This window comes from Pygocentrus nattereri, chromosome 1 (assembly GCF_015220715.1).
Source record: "Pygocentrus nattereri isolate fPygNat1 chromosome 1, fPygNat1.pri, whole genome shotgun sequence".
Classification (NCBI taxonomy): domain Eukaryota; kingdom Metazoa; phylum Chordata; class Actinopteri; order Characiformes; family Serrasalmidae; genus Pygocentrus; species Pygocentrus nattereri.
The window spans coordinates 15203899-15223369 of record NC_051211.1 but is presented as its reverse complement, the minus strand read 5'-3'; the positions used below and the strand labels follow the sequence as shown (position 1 = coordinate 15223369).

At 41.6% G+C, this 19471-nt stretch overlaps 1 protein-coding gene across 5 annotated transcripts in view; it reads left to right on the top strand.

The window, feature by feature from the left end:
* Window positions 1–19471, top strand: part of LOC108433502 (RNA binding protein fox-1 homolog 3-like) — a 387157-nt gene that overhangs the window by 66031 nt on the left and 301655 nt on the right. For all 5 annotated transcript variants that reach the window (XM_037539782.1, XM_037539797.1, XM_017708120.2 and 2 more), the window contains exon 2: window positions 7772–7871. In XM_037539782.1, coding sequence (XP_037395679.1) covers window positions 7850–7871 — 22 coding nt within the window. In that variant the 5' untranslated portion in view covers window positions 7772–7849. The remainder of the gene's footprint in view (window positions 1–7771; window positions 7872–19471) is intronic.

Here is a 19471-nt window from a genome sequence, read left to right as displayed (position 1 = left end):
TGCATTCAGAGCTCAGTGGCAGAACTGCTAACAAGCAAACTTCTGACTGTAAGGTAAGCTAAACTTTATCTTCCTTACTGTATTAGCTTAAGAACATTTTAATATGACGTCTAAATAATAATAAATAACGTTACAGACCGGTGTTAAAATCAGTTATTCAATTCAAGGTGCTTTAGTTAGCTAACTAGCTAACCTCTCCTAGCTGTTGACAGTTAGCTTAGCTTGATAAATCCAATTAAAAGGGACTGTGCAGTGTTCACATTCGAGATTAAAACATAAAGATAAAAAAAGTAAAGTTAAATGTTAATGCATTCATACTCATGACATTCTTTGTACTCTTAAGTTAATATTTGTGTAAAAGTCAGTGTTCTTCCGCATTTTATATTACTCTGACTAGTTCCTGTGTTAGCTTTAACGTTAATTAAACCTCCCCCTGCTGCTGCTTTAACATTAAGAATGCAGTCCTTTTTCTTTTTCTTTAAATTGGACTACATGTATATTTTGTCAGTTCACAAACAAGTATATCTGCACCAAAGACCTGAAGTGAGACCACTGAAGAACAGGGTAAAAGGGAGCTAACAAAGTATCAGAGAAACAGATGGACTACAGTCTGTATTGTAGAACTATAAAGTGCACCTATATAGTAAGTGGAGCTGATAAAATGGACAAAGAGTGTAGAATCTCTGTAGAAAAGTGTGTTTGAACATGAAGAGGGAAGGTTTTAATGTTATGGCTGATTGGTGTAAACGTGTATGGTTATAAGCCTTGCTGTGTGGCTTCAGCCGACAATGCAGTAGAGCAGAATGCTATGTGGAGAATTGCTCATTGTGCTTTTGAGTGTGTGTAGATTCTGTTGTTACCAAGCAAGCAAGCAGAGTTTATTTATATAGCGCTTATTACAACAGGTGCTGTCACAAAGCAGCTTTGCAGAACAATCAGTATGACAGAAAGAAAAAGAAAAGAGAAAATCTGGGTCCAAGCCCCCCATGAGCAAGCCAGTGGCGACAGTGGCAAGGAAAAACACCCTAAGAGCAAGAGAAAGAAACCTTGAGAGGAACCAAGACTCAGAAGGGGAACCCATCCTCCTCTGGTCGACACCGGAGAGCAAACGTTGAAGATCTCATTATAGAACAGGAAAAACAGGTGGGCAGGGGTTAATTTGATTAGTTTATGAATATGCGGCAGCAGCAGCATCTGAGGGTGAGGATTGCACGGAGCTGTACAGCAATGAGCAAATCAGAAATAAGAAGACATCGAATGTCAGAATCTCTGTGAAAACTACGGAAATTGTTTTTAAGAAGAAATTTCTTCTTAAGAAATTAGTGAATGAGACCCAGTGTTTCTAAACATTTGAAAAAGGATTCGAAACTTTAACCGACGATTTGAAACTTTAACTGATGATTCTGAACTTTTGAAAAAAGATTCTAAACTTTTAAGCTGTGATTCTACGCTCTTGAGCGGTGATTCAGTGCGTTTGAACTGTCATTCTAAGCGTTTGAACAGTGAATCTCATCTTTTAAATAATGAATGAAGTAATGATTCTTAACTTTTAAATGATGATTTAATCTTTCAACAGTTATTCTAAACTTTAAATGCTGATTCTGTACTTTTACACAGTAATCCTAAACTTCTGGATGGCAGTGCTAAACTTTGTGGGAAGGTTCTTAACTAGTAAATGATAGTGTCTGTGTAACCTCCTTCGGTCTGGTAATAAGTCTCAGTCTCTGGCTTGAGCCAACAGTGAAATGGAAGTGAGACCCTATTTTTAGAGCAGACTGATTTTATTCCATCTTGTACGTTGTTGTTCAGCCTGATGTAGCTGGTCCTGTGGGTAACTGAGTCACAGGCCGTGGCTGACCTGATGCAACAACATCTCAATAATGTTATAAAGCCTGTGGGACGTTGCTGCAGCTTTTGGGACTCGCAAAGTTTGGCTGTACATGTCAATCTGCGCATGTTAGTCAGTGTTGGATATGATGCCGTACACATCAGTGCATGTGAGTGTGGCCGTGCATTTAGCTCTTTGTGGGGACCAGATGTCTTCAATTTGGCAAACACAAACACTTTTTTTTGGGGGGGGGGGGCATTTGTCTGCTTTACACAGGGAGATGTATTAGAGAAATTAAAAAGGATATAGCTGATCTTTTAGTTGCTGACATAATATTTACGGTTTGGGTTAAGTGGAATATGGCAGCGTTTGCACACAGTGATATAGTAGAAAAGGAAAACGCAAAGCACATACAAGCTAATGATAAATAGCTACTGAAAAATTAGCTATGCTATAAGCAAATTATTTACATGTGTTAGGAAAAACTGGATAATTTCATAAATAAAAGTTTACAAGATAAATGCAACACAAACAATGGTAAATGTTTATACATTTCATCACTGCTATAATATGTCTTTCTGAATAGGCATCTTTTGGGATGTTTTAGCTTCATATTCCTACTGTGTACCTTTCTATTGACAGCCAGACTGGCTAAATAAATGCAGTTTTAGTTCTAGACTGATTTTCGTTCATTTTAACCTGCCTGTCTGTTAACAGCAATCTCCTAGCCTCACTTTCAAAAATGACCCAACCGCTGCTAAAAGCCAGCTACTATAAGATTCACCTGGCATCAGGGGGTCATTTAGTGGGGCACTGCCTTGAGGTTAGGGCTAGGTTTAGTGTTAAGGATTAAGTGTTAAGTTTAGTGTTAAGGTTAAGAATTTTACACACTGAAGTTCAAGTTCAGTTGCATTTAATAGATATTTAGTTAAATGTTACTTAAAACTACACTATATTCCCAAAAGTATTCGCTCGTCTGCCTTCACACACATATGAGCTTGAGTGACATCTCGTTCTTAATCCATGAGCTTTAATATGATGTCTGTCCACCCTTTGCAGCTATAACAGCTTCAACTCTCCTGGGAAGGCTTTGCACAAGGTTTAGTGTGTTTATGGGAATTTTTGACCATTCTTCCTGAAGCGCATTTGTGAGGTCAGACACAAGAAATTGGACGAGAAGGCCTGGCTTGCAGCCTCTGCTCTAATTCATCCCAAAGGTGTTCTGTTAGGTTGAGGTCAGGACTCTGTGCAGGCCAGTCAAGTTCTTCCACACCAAACTCGCTCATCCATGACCTTGCTTTGTGCACTGGTGCACAGTCAGGATGGAACAGGTTGCCATCCCCAAACTGTTCCCACAAAGTTGGGAGGATGAAATTATCCAAGATCTCTTGGTGCTGAAGCAGTTCCCTTCACTGGAACTAAAGGGTCGAGCCCAACTCCTGAAAAACAACCCCACACCATAATTCTCCCTCCACCAAACTTTACACTTGGCATAATGCAGTCAGACAAGTACCGTTCTCCTGGCAACCGCCAAACCCAGACTCGTCCATCGGATTGCTAGATAGAGAAGCGTGATTCGTCACTCCAGCGAACATGTCTCCACTGTTCTAGGGTCCAGTGGCGGCGCTTTACACCACTGCATTCAACGCTTTACATTGCACTTGCCTGCCTTGGAAACCGCATTGCCTTGGAAACTCATTCCATGAAGCTCTCTACACACTAATCTTGAGCTAATCTAAAGGCCACATAAAGTTTGAAGGTCTGTAGTGATTGACTCTACATAATGTTGGTGACCTCTGCACACTATGTGCCTCAGCGTCTGCTAACCCCTCTGTCATTTTATGTGGCCTACCACTTTGTGGCTGAGTTGCTGTCATTCCCAATTGCTTTCACTTTGTTATAATACCACTGACAGTTGCCTGTGGAATATTTAGTAGTGAGGAAATTTCACGACTGGACGTGTATGTACTGGTGGCATCCTATCACGGTACCACGCTGGAATTCACTGAGCTCCCCAGAGTGACCCGTTCTTTCACTAATGTTTGTAGAAGCAGTCTGCATGCCTAGGTACTTTTATACATCTGTGGCCATTGAAGTGACTGGAATACCTGAATTCAGTGATTTGGACGGGTCAGTGAATACTTTTGGTAATATAGTATATCTATGAAACAGAGATCATCTACAAAAAAACTACGGTGGACCATCCAAATAAAGCACACATCGCCCCTCTCACTGAACACCTGACGCTGGGCTGGTTGTGTGTATTTACATGGTGTCTGTACATGCTTGAGTTAGAGTGTAAACTTTTGCATGTTCACCTGTTCTGCTTGTGTTTGTGTGTGTGTGTTTGTGTCCGAGCAGTTTGCAGTACTTTAATCACCCGTGTATTTTAATAGCTTGTCGGTGTGTAATGAAAGATGGTTGCAGGCTACCTGGTGCAAACATTGCGATAAATCTTTCTCTCACGAGCTGACACACTGCTTAACGCACATAAATCATCAGTTTGGGGAGAGAAAAATGACAGCTATTAAAATAATGAATGGGATGATTAATAAGGGACATTAAGGATTAAGGGCTGTGAATGAGGGATATCTGAGGAAGGCAGCGAGAGCAAGAGTCCCTTTAGGACACACAGGCACACATACGCGTGGACAGCTTTCACCTTTATAAGCTCTGATCATGACCTCAGACACGCTTGTATATGAGAATTCACAATCAGTGTCTGGGGTGCGTCTGTATAGCTGGTGTGGAGTGTGTTAGAGAACTGAGAGAAGGGAAGTTTGTATTTGAGGTTTGTGGCTTTAGGCTGGTGTGTGTGTGGTTATGAGCGGTACAGTCGCCCTGCGGGTTCGACACAGCAGCTCATGTACTTTATACTCTGCCAGAAAAAGAAAACGCCCTTGTTTTATCTCCTTCTATCATTTTCTCTCTCTCTGTCACTCTTTCTTTCTTCCTCTCACACCCTCCTTTTTCTCCCTCTATCTTTTACTGTCTGTCTCTCTCTCTCGCAACTCTCTCTGTTTCCCTCTCTCACCCTTTTCTTTCTCTTTCTTTTCTCTTTCAGTTTCTTCCTCTCTTGCCCTTTTTCGTTTTTTATTACTTCATAATTTGCTTTTTCTTTTATTCTTTCTGTTTTTTCTTTCCATCTGATTTCTCCATCTTTCTCTCTTTCTTGCTGTATTTCTTTTGCTTGCTTTTTTCTGTCTAATTCTTTCCTCACTCTCACCCTTTAACCTTTCTTTTTAGTCCTCTCCCTTTTTTGGTTTTTTTTCTTTGTTTGTTTGTTTGTTTGTTTTCTTCTTATTCTCTGTTTAGTGCTTTCAGTTACTGTCTCATTGTCTTTATTCTCTCCCTCTTTCTCCGTCTCTGTTTTCTCCATCTTTTTCTCTCTTGCTTTTTCTTGCCTTTGTTTTCTCTCTTTCACCCCTTCACCTTTCTTTTTCCTCTCCCTTTATCCCTTGTTTTTCTTTCTCAGTCATTTTCTATTTCTTTCTCGCCCTCTTTTTCTCTTTGTCACTTTTGTTTCTCGTTTTACCTTTATATATTATTTGCTCTTTTTTTCATTTTTTTTCTCTTTATTTTCTGCCTTATTCTTACATTCTCTCTGTCTTTATCTTCCTCCTTTACCTTTTTATTTTTCTCTTCCTGTCTCACCTTACTTTTTCTTTCACCATTCTCTCTTTCATATATCACTCTTTTTCTTTCTCTCATTTTTTTTTTCCTTTTTCTCTCTCTCTCTCTCTCTCTCTCTCTCTCTCTCTCTCTCTCTCTCTCTTATTTTCTTATTTTCTCTGGTTTTAGCCTATTTGTCAAAACATTTTGCAGGGTGTTTCCTGCCCTCCACCCACTGAGTACTGGGATAGGCTCCAGCACCCCCATGGCCCAGGAGTATAAGCGCCTTATAAAAAATGTGCGTGTGTGTGTGTGTGTGTGTGTGAACACTCCCTGTTCACGTTATTAGAAACCCTGACTTTGTAGCTCTGCCGTGCTGGTGGAGAGTTAGAGACTGAAACCCATCTGTTCATGCACAGGTTGTTAGTTTGTAGATGCACAGCCATCTTCAAACTCTTTATCAGTGGTCAGTGTCTGACCACAGAACTGCTCTTGGGTGAATATTTTTGTTCATCATTATAGACAGCAGTGCGTCAGATTACTTAACAACTCCACATGATTTGAGGTAAAAGTGTGAAGATGTATGCATGTAGTTTGCGCAGTGCTAATACTGATGCTAATGGGGTTTAAGTTGCCATTACTTGTTGTCTATGCGAGACTCATTACTCCATTGCAAAACCAAAAAAGGACCATTCAAAAGTGTTTTAGCTGATTGGCTACATTTGGGCTATGGGGGAAAACTGTACATTTGTCTTTTTCCAACCAACTGTCACTTTAAAGCAATGTTTTATGCCACTTCTTTGTGGCAGCCCTTGATGGCTGTGGGTCTCCTTTGTGTCATACACTCCTTTATTCTCATCTCATCCTCTCAGCAATTAGTCAGGTCCCAATCAAGCAGAGAGAAGCAGTAGTTTTTAATTACTTTTGATAAATGACAAATTGTTTTGGCCGTGATCCTCAATGCTCCCAGTGCACGCACCATTAGGGTTTGGGGGGGTGAGGGGGGTGTTGTCCATGAGGAGGTAATCAATACACTCGGAGACACACACACACACACACACACACACACACACACACACACAGTGGAAACACGGGTGTGTGCCAAATATCCAAACACTCATAAACAGCAGTCCCCCCTCCTTATCCCCCCACACACAGAGGTGCATGGGATTCTGGAGATCTATGCCAAGCCATAAGCAATTTATAGCTTACACACACACACACACACACACACACACACACACACACACACACACACACACACACAAAAGATTTTGGGTCCAAGCCAACATAGCAACCATATAGCTCAGCAGAAGTGAGCACACATGCACACTTATGGACCCATAGGATTGTATAAAGATGCAGTGATCCAGTTGATATGTTTACACTTTGCATTGAAGTATGAAATGCTAAGTGCAACTTTTTCAATAACAGATCCTGTGTGTGTGTGTGTGTGTGTGTGTGTGTGTGTTTACATAGGCATAGTTTGTACTGGAAATGGGCTATGTGACCCTGCTCCCCTTACAAAATCCAGTTTTTGGTCCCTCACTTTAAAGATCAATAAATAGTGATGGCTATCCAACTGGCTGATAGAAATAGGTGATTGATAAAAATCTATGGTAAAATACACCACTGCTATATGCATCAGTGGGCTATACCCATTTGCACTGTTACAAACTCCATTTTGCATCGTTATAGTAACCGGATGTCCATTGTTATAGTAACCCCATGTCTGTTGTTATGCTACCCCATTTCCATTGTTGCACCACCCCATTTCTATTGTTACAATACCACATTTCCATTGTTATACTACCCCATTTCTGTTGTTACACTGCCCCATTTCTGTTCTTGCACTACCCCATTTTCCATTGTTTACACTCCCTCCATTTCCATTGTTACTTATCCTCTATTTCTGCTGTTACACCATCCCCACGTCCAATTTCTGTGGTTATTCTACTCTCATTTCTATCATAATTTTACAAAAAAATAATTATTTATTTATACATAGCAGTGACTGACTGTCACTGGAGACTGAATCCCTCACTTACCCAGTTAATGTCTAGAACCTGTTGGACATTTCAGTGTAATTTAGTAAAATTTTCCCAGAACCTACCATCGTTTCCCCAAAGTAATTGCCTAGGGCATTGGATTTCGTAGCTCATTTATACTTTGTTATACCTACAACTTAAAGGACATTAAAAGAAAGCATTACCCATAAAGTAGTGTGTGTATGACTGTGTGTGTGTGTTTGCTTGTTGGTTTATTTGGAGTGCAATGTACCTTCTCTGTAATTAACACTTTCTGTGTTTTCTATGTGTGTGTGTTTTACAGGCCTGTGAGCAGTGTGTGTATGTTTGCGCGTGTGTGTGGTAGCAGTGACGTCCTTTTCACCGGAGCGTCTGGCTTTACATGGAGACTCCCATCTGGCCAGGTCAGTCACACCTATGTGTTTAAATGTGTGTGCATGAAAAAGAATTATGTTCACAGTTTCACTGCTCAATCTTCTCCATATTATTACCCTAAATTCTATTATTCTGCACTAATAGAATTAGTTGGGGGGGGGGGGTGCTGGAATTTAAACCCATTTTCTACATGGAGACACGAGAAGGGGTGTAAGATGTGGATTAAACAATGTGGATTGAGACGATTCTTCACTGTATTACCATGTATGCCCATCAAAATGCACACAATATATGGAACACCTCTGCTCCAAAGTGTGTAGCTAAATTAGTTAAATAGCAAGTCTGGCTAGATTAGGAAGTCACTAACCTACAATTTATGAAGTACTGACCTTTTATTATCATTAGCATTTTTCTGAGTGTTAGTTTAAGGGTTTATGGTGTAGTGAAAAAAACTGAATTTATACGTGAAATGTTAAAGTGCTTAGACAGGTCTGTTATGTTTTTACCTGGTTTTCATTTCATTTTAGATCGTTAAATATTCTAAAAGCACTGTATAAAACATGGAATGCTTACGAAACCATACTCAGCATGGTTTTCTCAACCTGGTTAGCTAACCATGCTAAGAGACACAGAACGCTAGTAGTGTGCCACCCCTTCTGTGTCTGTTCAAACATGATTTTTTTCCCATCTAAAATGAGTGGAGGACTGTTGAAAAACTTGAAACACATTAACATATTAGCAACCACCTGGGATACAATAGCAACAGCCTAACAACACCTAACACCCATCTGGGTTAACAAAGCAAGGGCCTAGCAAAACCTTAGGCGACTTCCTGGGATGCCATTGCAATTACCTAGCAAATTACATAGCAACCATCTGGGATAACGTAGCAATGGTCAGTCAGCACCTTAGCCAACCACCTGGGATTCCATAACAAAGGCCTAGCAACTTATTAACAACCCCCTGGGACACCTTAAGCTTGGGTTACATTACACCAGTTTTACCCCAATTTTAGCTGTGATTCTCAGTCCAGCAGAGTCTGTGCTCATTGGCCCTAGTCTTCAGATTTTTGGGTCCGTTGAAGTTGACAGTTGGAGAGAAAACTGAGTAGTGTGTGAGGGGTACAGACTCAGATTTTTGGCCTCTTAATTGCGTTTAAGACCAGTTGGAGTTAATCAGACGTTTGATTTTCGGGCGCAATCTAATAGTATAAACTGATCAAAACTTGATCTGAATGGATTCTTCGATAAATCAATGAAAACTGACAAAATACCACACTGATGACATTTTTAATCCATTAGCCTCACTTTAACATGTTAATCTGCTGCTTCTCGACTGTGTCTGTGCAAACTGCAGAGAAAACAAAAGTAGCAGTGAGCTGCTACACATTTGTTTATTTGGTTCTCCCAGTAACAGGAGAATGTGCGAGTTCTCTTGAGTTTCATGAGCTCTGTTTAGTTCAGCAACATCTTAAAAGTTGATTAGTGTGTGATCCCTTATCGTTTAGCATTTAATCCGCAATATTTCATCCACCCAAAAACATCTGCAAAAACCAGTCAGTTAGTGTGAGATGACCAGTCTTTCCGTAATCTGTTCAGCGTAGCCAAGACTTTAGCGATGACCTAGCAACACCTTGGCAACCACCTGGGATTTCATAGAAACAGCTTTGTCAGGCTAACATAAAGTTGAAATTTCCCGTATAGGGGTATTAGTATACAAATTGTTTGTATACTAATAATAACAACTCCAAAGAACGTACATTGTACATGTTGGTCAATATAGGGAGAATATTGCTTTGCCGGTGAAGTGCTTTTATAAGAAAGATGCTGATCTATTCTACATTTTTCCAACCTCCTCTTCCAAGTGTGTGTGTGTGTGTGTTTGTGTGTGTGTGTTGCGGGCCAGGTTAATGTTGCATGTTTTCTGTAAGATTGATGGCTCTGCAGTCCGCCATTAAGCAGACGCATATGCTCACACTCAAATTCCATCACTCTTTCTCTCTCTTTCTCTCACTCTTTGTTACACACCCACCCACACTCACACACCCCCCATAGTGAAGGTCTTCTCCTTAACTCATAAATTGTCAGCCACTGTGACACACTCACACAGGGAGCTATATGAATAAATGAATAAATAAGTGTGTGTTAGAGTCTTCTCCGCTCTGTCCTGCGGCTAGAAATGCCACTTGTAGCAGTGCTGCTGTTCGACAGCATGAGGAAATTTCCTCTCATATTTTCTCTCTTAGCTGGAGGGATTTCCCTCTGCCTTTTTTCCTGGGGATTAAGGTTTGGACACACTGTGTTTTACTAGCTTTAACACACTCTCATGTCTTTTTTTTTGACATATAAGGACGGATCTACTAACGTTTTGTGCTGCCACAAATTGTGGTTTAAATGTGATTGTCATGATTTACTATATACACGCAACAGCTCTTTATTGCCCATAATGAAATCAAAGAGGTGATCGCTGCTGTTTTGTGCTTTTGCTTAATAGCAAATCCGTTTATGAGAATTTCCCTCTCAAAAGGCAAAATACTGGGAGGAGATAATTAGTTCTTTTCTCAGTATTGTGCTGTATGTCCATATTTTTCCTCAATGATGCACAGCAACCAAGCACAAAATCAAAAACCCCCTCCTTGTTTCTACACTCTTTGTCCATTTTACCAGCTGCACTTACAATATAGGTGCACTTTGTAGTTCTACAAGTACAGACCGCTTCTCTACATACTTTGTTAACCCCCATTTATCCTGTGTAACACGGAGCGAGGAGGCGGACGCACATGCTGAGATAAGCCACTTTTATTGAGGGCAAATCCAGGGTCGTGGTTATGACAGTCCAGGTTCATACAAAAAACAAACAAAAAAAACACATACTGAAGTACAAGACAGAGGCCGCAATAACAAAACATCCAACAAACATACATCAAACAAAGACCAGCGAAAACAAAGGGCGAACACGGGGCTTAAATACGACACTGGGAAGACGAGGGTGACACCCTGTTCTTCAATGGTCAGGACTCCCACTGGACCACCACAGAGCAGGTACTACTGTTTGGATGGTGGTTCATTCTCAGCACTGCAGTGACACTGACGTGGTGGTGGTGTGTTAGTGTGTGCTGTGTTGGTACGAGTGGATCAGACACAACAGTGCCGCTGCAGTTTTTAAACACTGCGCCCACTCACTGTCCACTCTATTAGACACTCCTACCTTGCTGGTCTACCTTGTAGATATAGTCATCTGCTGCTGCACAGTTTGTGTTGGTCTTACTATAGTCCTTCATCAGTGGTCACAGGGCACTGTTGGCTGGATGTTTTCGGTTGTTGGACTATTCTAAGCCCTGCAGTGACACTAAGGTGTCAGAACTGCTGGATCTGATCCACTCAGACCAGCACAGCACGCACACTAACACACCACCACCATGCCAGTGTCACTGCAGTGCTGAGAATGATCCACCACCCAGATAATTCCTGCTCTGTGGTAGTCCTGTGGGGGTCTTGACAATTGAAGAACAGGGTAAAAGAGGGAGAGTTAAACAAAAAAGGAAAAAAAAAGAAGCAATTATGAACTGAACAGTGTTTATATTGCACTGGTAATATCCATCCATCCATCCATTTTCTAAGCTGCTTCTCCATCAGGGTCGCGTGGGGGGGTGCTGGAGCCTATCCCAGCCGTCTTCGGGCGGAAGGCAGGATACACCCTGGACAGGTCGCCAGTCCATCGCAGGGCAGACACTGGTAATATGTTAATTGCAAAGTTGTGACTGTGTTCATTTGCAAGGAAGTTGCCAGTAGATAACCTGTTAAATTGGACACACCCACCAGCGCAAAGTGTCAGTAGGCTGTCAGTAATGAGCGCCTCTTTTAGTAAACCTGCCCTGCGCTTTTTAACTTGCTCTAACAACACATTAAACAGGGAAGTTGAATCAAGTGTGCGTAACCCTTCTAGGTCACCATGATCACCTACAATAGCAACAGCCTGTTGCAGTTTATATGAATGATTTCATAATTGTGTTAAAGGGGAGATGATAACTTTTCAGTCCATCCCATGTTTGTGTTTGTTTTTGTCATGTTTCTTTGACATACGAAAAAATGGAAAACAGTCAGAAGAGCAGACTGGAACCTGTCTAAACAGAATGTAATTTATTATGTAACTTGTTTGGCTGTTTGTGAGACAAAGTAAATAAGTCATATAGATGAAATTACAGTCTTCGCTTTAATGAGTTTGACTGAGGTGAAGAGTTTAAAACTGTGTTTCTGCTGGACGGCTTCTCTGTAACGTTAGATTCAGTGTGAGCAAAAATAGAGAAGTTTCAACTGAAGACGGGATCAGCTCAGACTAAATCTCAAAGTCAATAACTACATTATTTATCATTTAATAACTCCTTGTTGTTCCCAGCATGAAATATTGAATGAATCATCTGAAAATCCCTCTTGGCATCTACTTCATGATATTTAAATCTATATTGTATGCAAGTTATTACTGTATATATAATTACGGATATTGTTATGTAAGTGATTCTGAATGTTTGATCGATGCTGTACACACACACACACACACACACACACACACACACACACACACACACACACACACACTAACTAGAGTGTTTTATATCAGAAAAGACAGAAAAGAACCACCACAGCCCTCATCACCTCTGAACATCATCCATCACTTTCCTTTCATATATCTCCCTTTATAGAGCCTTTACTCTCACTCCATTTTACACACAACCCATCCCGAATCTCTCTCTGCAGAGGAGGAGGAGGGGGGGGGGGTGATAGAAGCAGAGAGACAGAGAGAGTGTGGGAGAGAGACTGAGAGTAAGAAAAGAAAGAGAGAGGGTGAGAGAGTGGAAAAGAAAGGGTGAGTGGGGGGGGTAAAAGGAAAGAGAGACACAGAGCTTGGGAGAGAGACTGAGAGTGAGGGTGAGAAAAGGGGAGAGAGAGAGAGAGGGGGGGGGTGAGAGAAGGATAAAATAGGAATAAAATGAGAGAACGGAAGAGAAAGTTATAAAGAGAGAAAAAGATTGAGGACGAGAGAGAGAGAGAAGGGAAGAATAAATAGGGAGGGAAAGAGATATGAAGAAAGAAAGGAATAAAGAGAGGGGGGGGGGCTAGGGGAGGGTAGAAGGAGAGAGACACAGAGAGTGTGGGAGAGAGACCGAGAGTAAGTGAGGGGGAGAGAAGGGGAGAGAGAATAGGAATAAAATGAGAGAACGGATGAGAGAGATGTAAAGAGAGGAAAAGAGAGAAGGGAGGAATAAAGAGGGAGGGAAGATAAAGATATGAAGAAAGAAAGGAATAAAGAGAGAGAGGAAGGGGGCGGGGGAGAGAGAGAGAGAGAGAGAGAGAGAGAGAGAGAGAGAGAGGTGTATAGAGTGATATTGTGATAGTGCTGACGATGTGTTTGCTGCAGAACATTCCCATTACAGAGCCATAAATCCTGCTGTGTCTCTGCAGGGCCGCCTGTGTCAGCATTCACCTGGTCCAGAGAGAGAGAGAAGGAGAGAGAGTGGGAAAGATATAGAGAGGAGGGAGAGGGAAAGAGATGGAGAGGAGAGAGAGAGAGAGAGAGAGAGAGAGATGGAGAGGAGGGGGGTAGTGGGATTAGATGAGAATAAGATAAGCAGAGCTTTCTCCTGACCACAGTATCATGAAGTCATGTATACTCTCTGAAAACAAAGCCTTTATACACCACATTTGCAACTTACTTAGATGTCAGTAAATTCATTTGAACATATGTGTAACTGATGTGTCTCACACAGAATGTGATTGTTTTGGACAGCAAAAATGTGACACTTTTTTTTTGACAAAATTCTGACAAACTTTCACAGATGACCAAGCCAACTTTAGCTTCGTCCTTTTTACTGTGTTTTGGGGGGTTTATTTGATTTTTATGTGTATTAAGATTAGAGGTGATTCACACATTGTTGGATTTGCTGATGTGTGTAAGATTGTGTTTCTACCAGAGCTCAGCGCTAAACTCAGATTATTAACCTTAGGTGCAGGCTGAATACTTTTTTTTTGGGCCAGACGGCTAATTAGCACGATCAGTTATTAAAGAAATAAAAGTTACCGAAAGCAGTTTTTGCAACCGAGATTAATCTGTGTCACAACTGTACAGTTCTTTCTCTGGTACATTCAACTTGAAGGTTCAGTCGTATGCAAAGGTTTTATAACCTCTCAGTCTATTTCCATGTTTTATTGATTTTCTAAGGGAAAATAAGTTAAAATGTTCTCTACAGAGAACACGCATCTGGTGAGATAGGGGGAAAGGGAGAGACACAGAGTGAGAGAGAGGGGGAACAAGAAAGAGGCAGAGAGATAAAGAGAAATCAAACAAGACAGAAAGGCAGAGAGAGAGGGAAGAAGAGAGAGGGGGAAAGACGGATAGAGAGAAAGTGGGAGAGAACAAGAGAAAAGCAGAGAGGAAGAGGCTGTAAGTGAGTGAGGGAAGAGGAGAAAAGAGTGAATGTGGGGAGAGAGAGAGGGGCAGTGAGGGAGAAGGAGAAGAGAGGAAATGAGAAAGAGGTGGAGAGAGATGGAGTGGGAACAAGAGAGGCAAAGTGAGAAAAAAGAAGAAGAGAAAGGCAGAGTGAGCAAGGGGAGGGAGGAGAAAAGAAGGAGTGTAAATGAGGGGAGAGAGGGAATGAGAAAGGGGGAGAAGAGGGAGAGAGGGAATGAGAAAGGAGAAGAAGAGAGATGGAGGGAGTGAGAAAGGGGTGGAGAGAGATGAGAGAAGGAACAAGAGAGGGGCAAAAAGAGAGAGAACAAGAGAGGCAGAGAGAAAAGCTGTGAGAGAGTGAGGGGAGGGAGGAGAAAAGGAGTAAATGAGAGGGGAGAAGAGAGATAGAGGGATCGTTGAAAGAGTGGAGAGAGATAAAGAAAAAGAGAACAACAGAAAGGCAGAGAGAAAGGCTGTGAGTGAGGGAAGGGAGGAGAAAAGGAGTAAATGACGGGAGAAGAGAGAACGAGAAAGGGGAGAAGAGAGAGAGCAATCGAGCAAAGCGTGGAGAGAGAAAGAAAAAGAACAACAGAAAGGCAGAGAGAAAGAGACTGTGAGTGTGCGAGGGATGGGAGGAGAAAAGGAGAGTAAATGAGAGGAAAGAATGAAAAAGGGGAGAAGAGAGCTGGAGGTAATGAGGGGTGATGAGGTATGAGCAGAACGCAAATAAATGAGAGGAGAGATAAAGGGATAAATGGGAGAAGAAAGATAGAGAAAGAGTGAGTTTACAGGAGAGAAGTGCAGAGACGCAGAAAGGGGCAGTGAGTGAGTGAGAGGCAAAGAGAGTGAATGACAGGAAGAGAGGGGGGTAGAGAGGGAAAGAAAGTGAGAAGGGAGATATGGAGAGATTAATAAAGGTGTAGAAATAGAGAGCAATTGAGAAAGAGGGAGATAAGAATAATAGAGGGAGATATAAAAAGTTTAAATAGTTTAACATATTTTAGATTTTTTGTTTTACTTTTTCCAGTGTGTCATAACTTTTGAGCCACATTTCATGTTTTCTTTCCCTCAGTGTGTTACATTCAGCAGTCAGACAGTAACTGTTGATTAGAATGTGCAAAAGTGTGTTCAAAGCAGCCTAACATTTCATTGGGGTGCTCAAACTTTTGCCTGTGACTGTCAAAAGTGATGCCCATACTGAAGTTCTTTTTCTGAAGCTGACTCCCAAACACACACTTGTTTATACTGTTAAACTGAGCATTAATGTGTGTGTCTCCAGGCCATTGGGGTGCATTTGAAATTCAGATTGGAGACATTCAGAAAGTGATAAATGTGTTTATTCACTCACAGGCAAAGAACATGCGTACAATTACAGGTGATTAACAGCAGGGAAGAAAAAGAAACACTTTCTGTCTGTCTTCATTTCGCGCACTCCCACCCACAGTTACACACTGATACACACTTGCACATACACATATATCCCTGTGCAAAAAAAATGGGCCAAGCTTAAAATACTGGGTGATTCAGAAAGATTAATCTGATTTCAAAATGATTGATTTCACTTGTAAATCACTACAGAGCAATGCAGTAAATTCAGAATGGTTTAAGTGAGCATAAAGTTTATTATGTAATTTTACAAACTCCATGTGAACCTCCTCCAGCTGTGTGGACAACATCAACACCGTAGTCAAATTCATTCCGAGCTGGATTGAGCATGTCGGGTATCACTGTACTCACAGCTCTTCGGAGATCATCCAGTGTCCAGGAGATTTCTGAGATCATCCAGTGTTGTGGAACCAGCAATGAACGCTCTGAGCTGCTGGAGGTTCACTGCCCACGGAAATCACGTTGCACAGTTATGAGAGATTCACTTTTATTAAAGTGGAGAACGCAAAACTCTTTCTGTTCAGGGGTTGCCATCTCCTCGCAGACTGAAGGGAGCCATCTTTCTGTGACGATTAGAAACTCTATAATCTCCTCGTTCAGTTGGTTTGTGATTGGCTCCTTTTTTAACTGATGCCTTTGGGCTGGTTTAATTTCTTTGGAGAGTATTTGGTTTTACATTAAACATGCTCAGCAGTGTTTTTTAACTGTTTGACATCATCGAGTGCAGTTCATTCTGTAAAAGGCTGTCTGTAAGTTTACCCACAAGGTGAATGCTCAGGTATTCCCCAGTATTCTCGTGTGTGTGTGTGTGTGTGTGTGTGTGTGTGTGTGTGTGTGGGGATACTGAGGGCAGTCCCTCGTAAAGTCCAATAGAGCGGTGTAGTTACTGCCTGCCTCATTACACTTTTTGAACACACACACACACACACACACACACACACACACACACACACACACACACACCCAACACACCTGCACTGATCCCAGTCACTGTACTTCATGCTTTCATGCCTCTTGCTGTCAACACTGCTGTATTTCTGCCTATGGATATCTCTTCTGATAAGCCTTCTGATTAGGTCAGTCAGAAAAAAAATGATCTGATCGCTTAAATCTGTGAAAGCTTTTGTGTTGATTTGTGTGGGCTGTGAGTTACAGAAGTAAGGACCCTTGATTGCAGAGAACAGACTCTTTCATTCTGTGTAATCTGGTTTGGTTAATATTCAGCAATAATTCAGTTTGGTTAGGCATCGCACTCAGCTGGTCTCCACATTTTACAACTTTACCTCACCCCTGGGCCACGACAGGCCAAATGTCCAAATGTGGTCAAGGCCATTAGTTTATGGTCTCAAGGCTGGTCTTGAGAATGAGATTGAACTTGAGCACCACATCAGTAATGGATGGTGACTGTTTTCGTGGTCATTTGGACATGCTAAATTGCACCTAGGTGTGAGTGACTGTCTGTGTCTGTCTGTCTGCCCTGCGATGGACTGGCGACCTGTCCAGGGTGTATCCTGCCTTCCGCCCGAAGACTGCTGGGATAGGCTCCAGCACCCCCCCGCGACCCTGACGGAGAAGCGGCTTAGAAAATGGATGGATGGATGGATGGATGGATGGATGGATAAATGATGGATAGTCTCTGAGATGTGAAGTACTGTGTGTATATATACAGACATATGTATATAATTTTGTTCATAAGTGTAAAATACAGAGTGTATGTGTATCTGGTATCTCTCATGCTTGTCTCTAATGAACTGTAAGCCTGAGTCTAAGCAGCAGTTAAAGATTGTATGACACTGCAGGGATAAGTAACTTCAGAAAAGAAAAGCTTCATGTTTTCACTCACTTCCCTCATCTCACTTCTTCCAAAATCACACTTTTCATCCCCTTTCTCACTTGTTTCAATTATGTCTGGCTCCCAGGCAGACTTGCATGCACACACAAACACACACACACACATACACACACACGCCTCTCACGAAGTAAAAATATGGAGAGGCTACATTCAGTAAAAAAGTAGGGAAGCCCACAGGCTTGAGAGCAGATATCAGGGACTTAATTACAACATTCCCTCATATTTCTCTGCTAACACAGACAAATCAGAGAGAGAGACAGAGCGAGAGAGAGCAAGAGGGTGAAAGGAAGGAATGTTGGAAAAAAGAAAGAAGGGGAAGAGAAATGAGACACAGAAAGGGGGGAAGTAGAAGAAAGGAAATAGAGTTAGCCATAGAGACATCATGATATGAAATGCATATTTTCTGTGTTTGCCTCTTGGTCATCTGTATCAATGTGAGATGCAATGCAGAGTTTAATTGTTGCTGGCTTTGGGTTTGAAACCGTATCTCCTCAATCACACTCCCCAGCACAGTATAATGCAGTCTGAACACACAGTTGAAGCCAAACAAATCTGCTTTGTTGTTTGTTGACTCACAGCAAGAAAGGCATGGGTTCAGTTCCCTGGCCAAGCGATCAAGGGTCTTTTCTGTGTAGCGTTTACTTGTTCTCCCTGTGTTTCCACTCGCAGACCAAAGACATGCAGTCAGGTGAACTGGAGATGCTAAATTGTCCATAGGTGTGAAAGTGTTTGGGAACATGTCTTTGTGTCTACCCTGCGATGGACTGGTGACCTGTCCAGGGTGTATCCTGCCTTCCGCCTAATGACGCTGGAATAGGCTCCAACACCCCCATGACTCAGGAGGATAAGTGGTTTAGAAAGTGTGTGTGTGTGTGTGTGTGTGTGTGTGCGGTTAGAGCTAAATGCTTCTTTGCAGTATTGCAATAACTGGATTTCAATAATGAAGAAATGGTTGGACCTAAGCACTTCATTGCAGGACTTTGTTTTGATCCCAATAATGAAGCAATGATTGGACTTCATTCAAAGTGCTCCATTAGAATGTCTTGTTACTTGATTCCAGTTGGGCGCTTAGTTACAGTTTTGCCTTATATAAACTCCAGAAACAAAGCGGTGCTATAGTATAGTCTTGTGTCTCAAAATGAAGCAGTGATTGGACCTAAGTACTTCATTACAGGACTTCTTTGTTTTGATCCCAGTAATGAAGCAATGATTGGACTTCATTCAAAGTGCTTCATTCAAAGTGAATGTCCTTTTACTTGGTTCCAGTAAAGAGGAGGTAGTTGGACCTAAGCACTTAGTTACAGTTTTGCCTTATATAAACTCCAAAAACAAAGCGGTGCTATAGTATAGTAGTGTCTTGATTCTCAAAATGAAGCAGTGATTGGACCTAAGTACTCTAAGGCCCAATCCTATTTCACCCCTCGCCCCTGCCACTTGGCTCCTAGCCCTCCGTTCTGCGCGTTCACATCTAGAGTTAGGTTTTTTTTTCCGGTTTTCTTTTTTTTTTATGGAGATAGAGGGGTAGGGAAAAGTTTTAGGACTACATGGCCCTCCAAACCGAGGTTTTCCTCAGCCAAACGGAGTGCCTGCAGAGCCAGAATGTGACTGTTGCATCATTTGAGGTGGAACGGGAAAATACGAGCAAGAAGCTGGCGAATAGCTGACTCAGCTTTGTATGAGCAAAGAATTAAGAGGTGAGTGATAATAAATAATTGTCTTATAACCTCTCTTTTGAAAGTATATGATTCCCTAAATGTAACTTAAGCCCAGCAGTGAGTTTGCTGAACTTTTCATTCTCTGCCATCACTGAAGATGGGCTGGATCACCTACAGAGCACTGCTAGTAGCCTGTTAATGAAGTAATGTTTTTTTTTTTTTTTGAGGGTTGTTACATTTTATTGGGCAAGATTTCAACCACTACCCCTTATAACTCCTTTCCAAAGGGTTA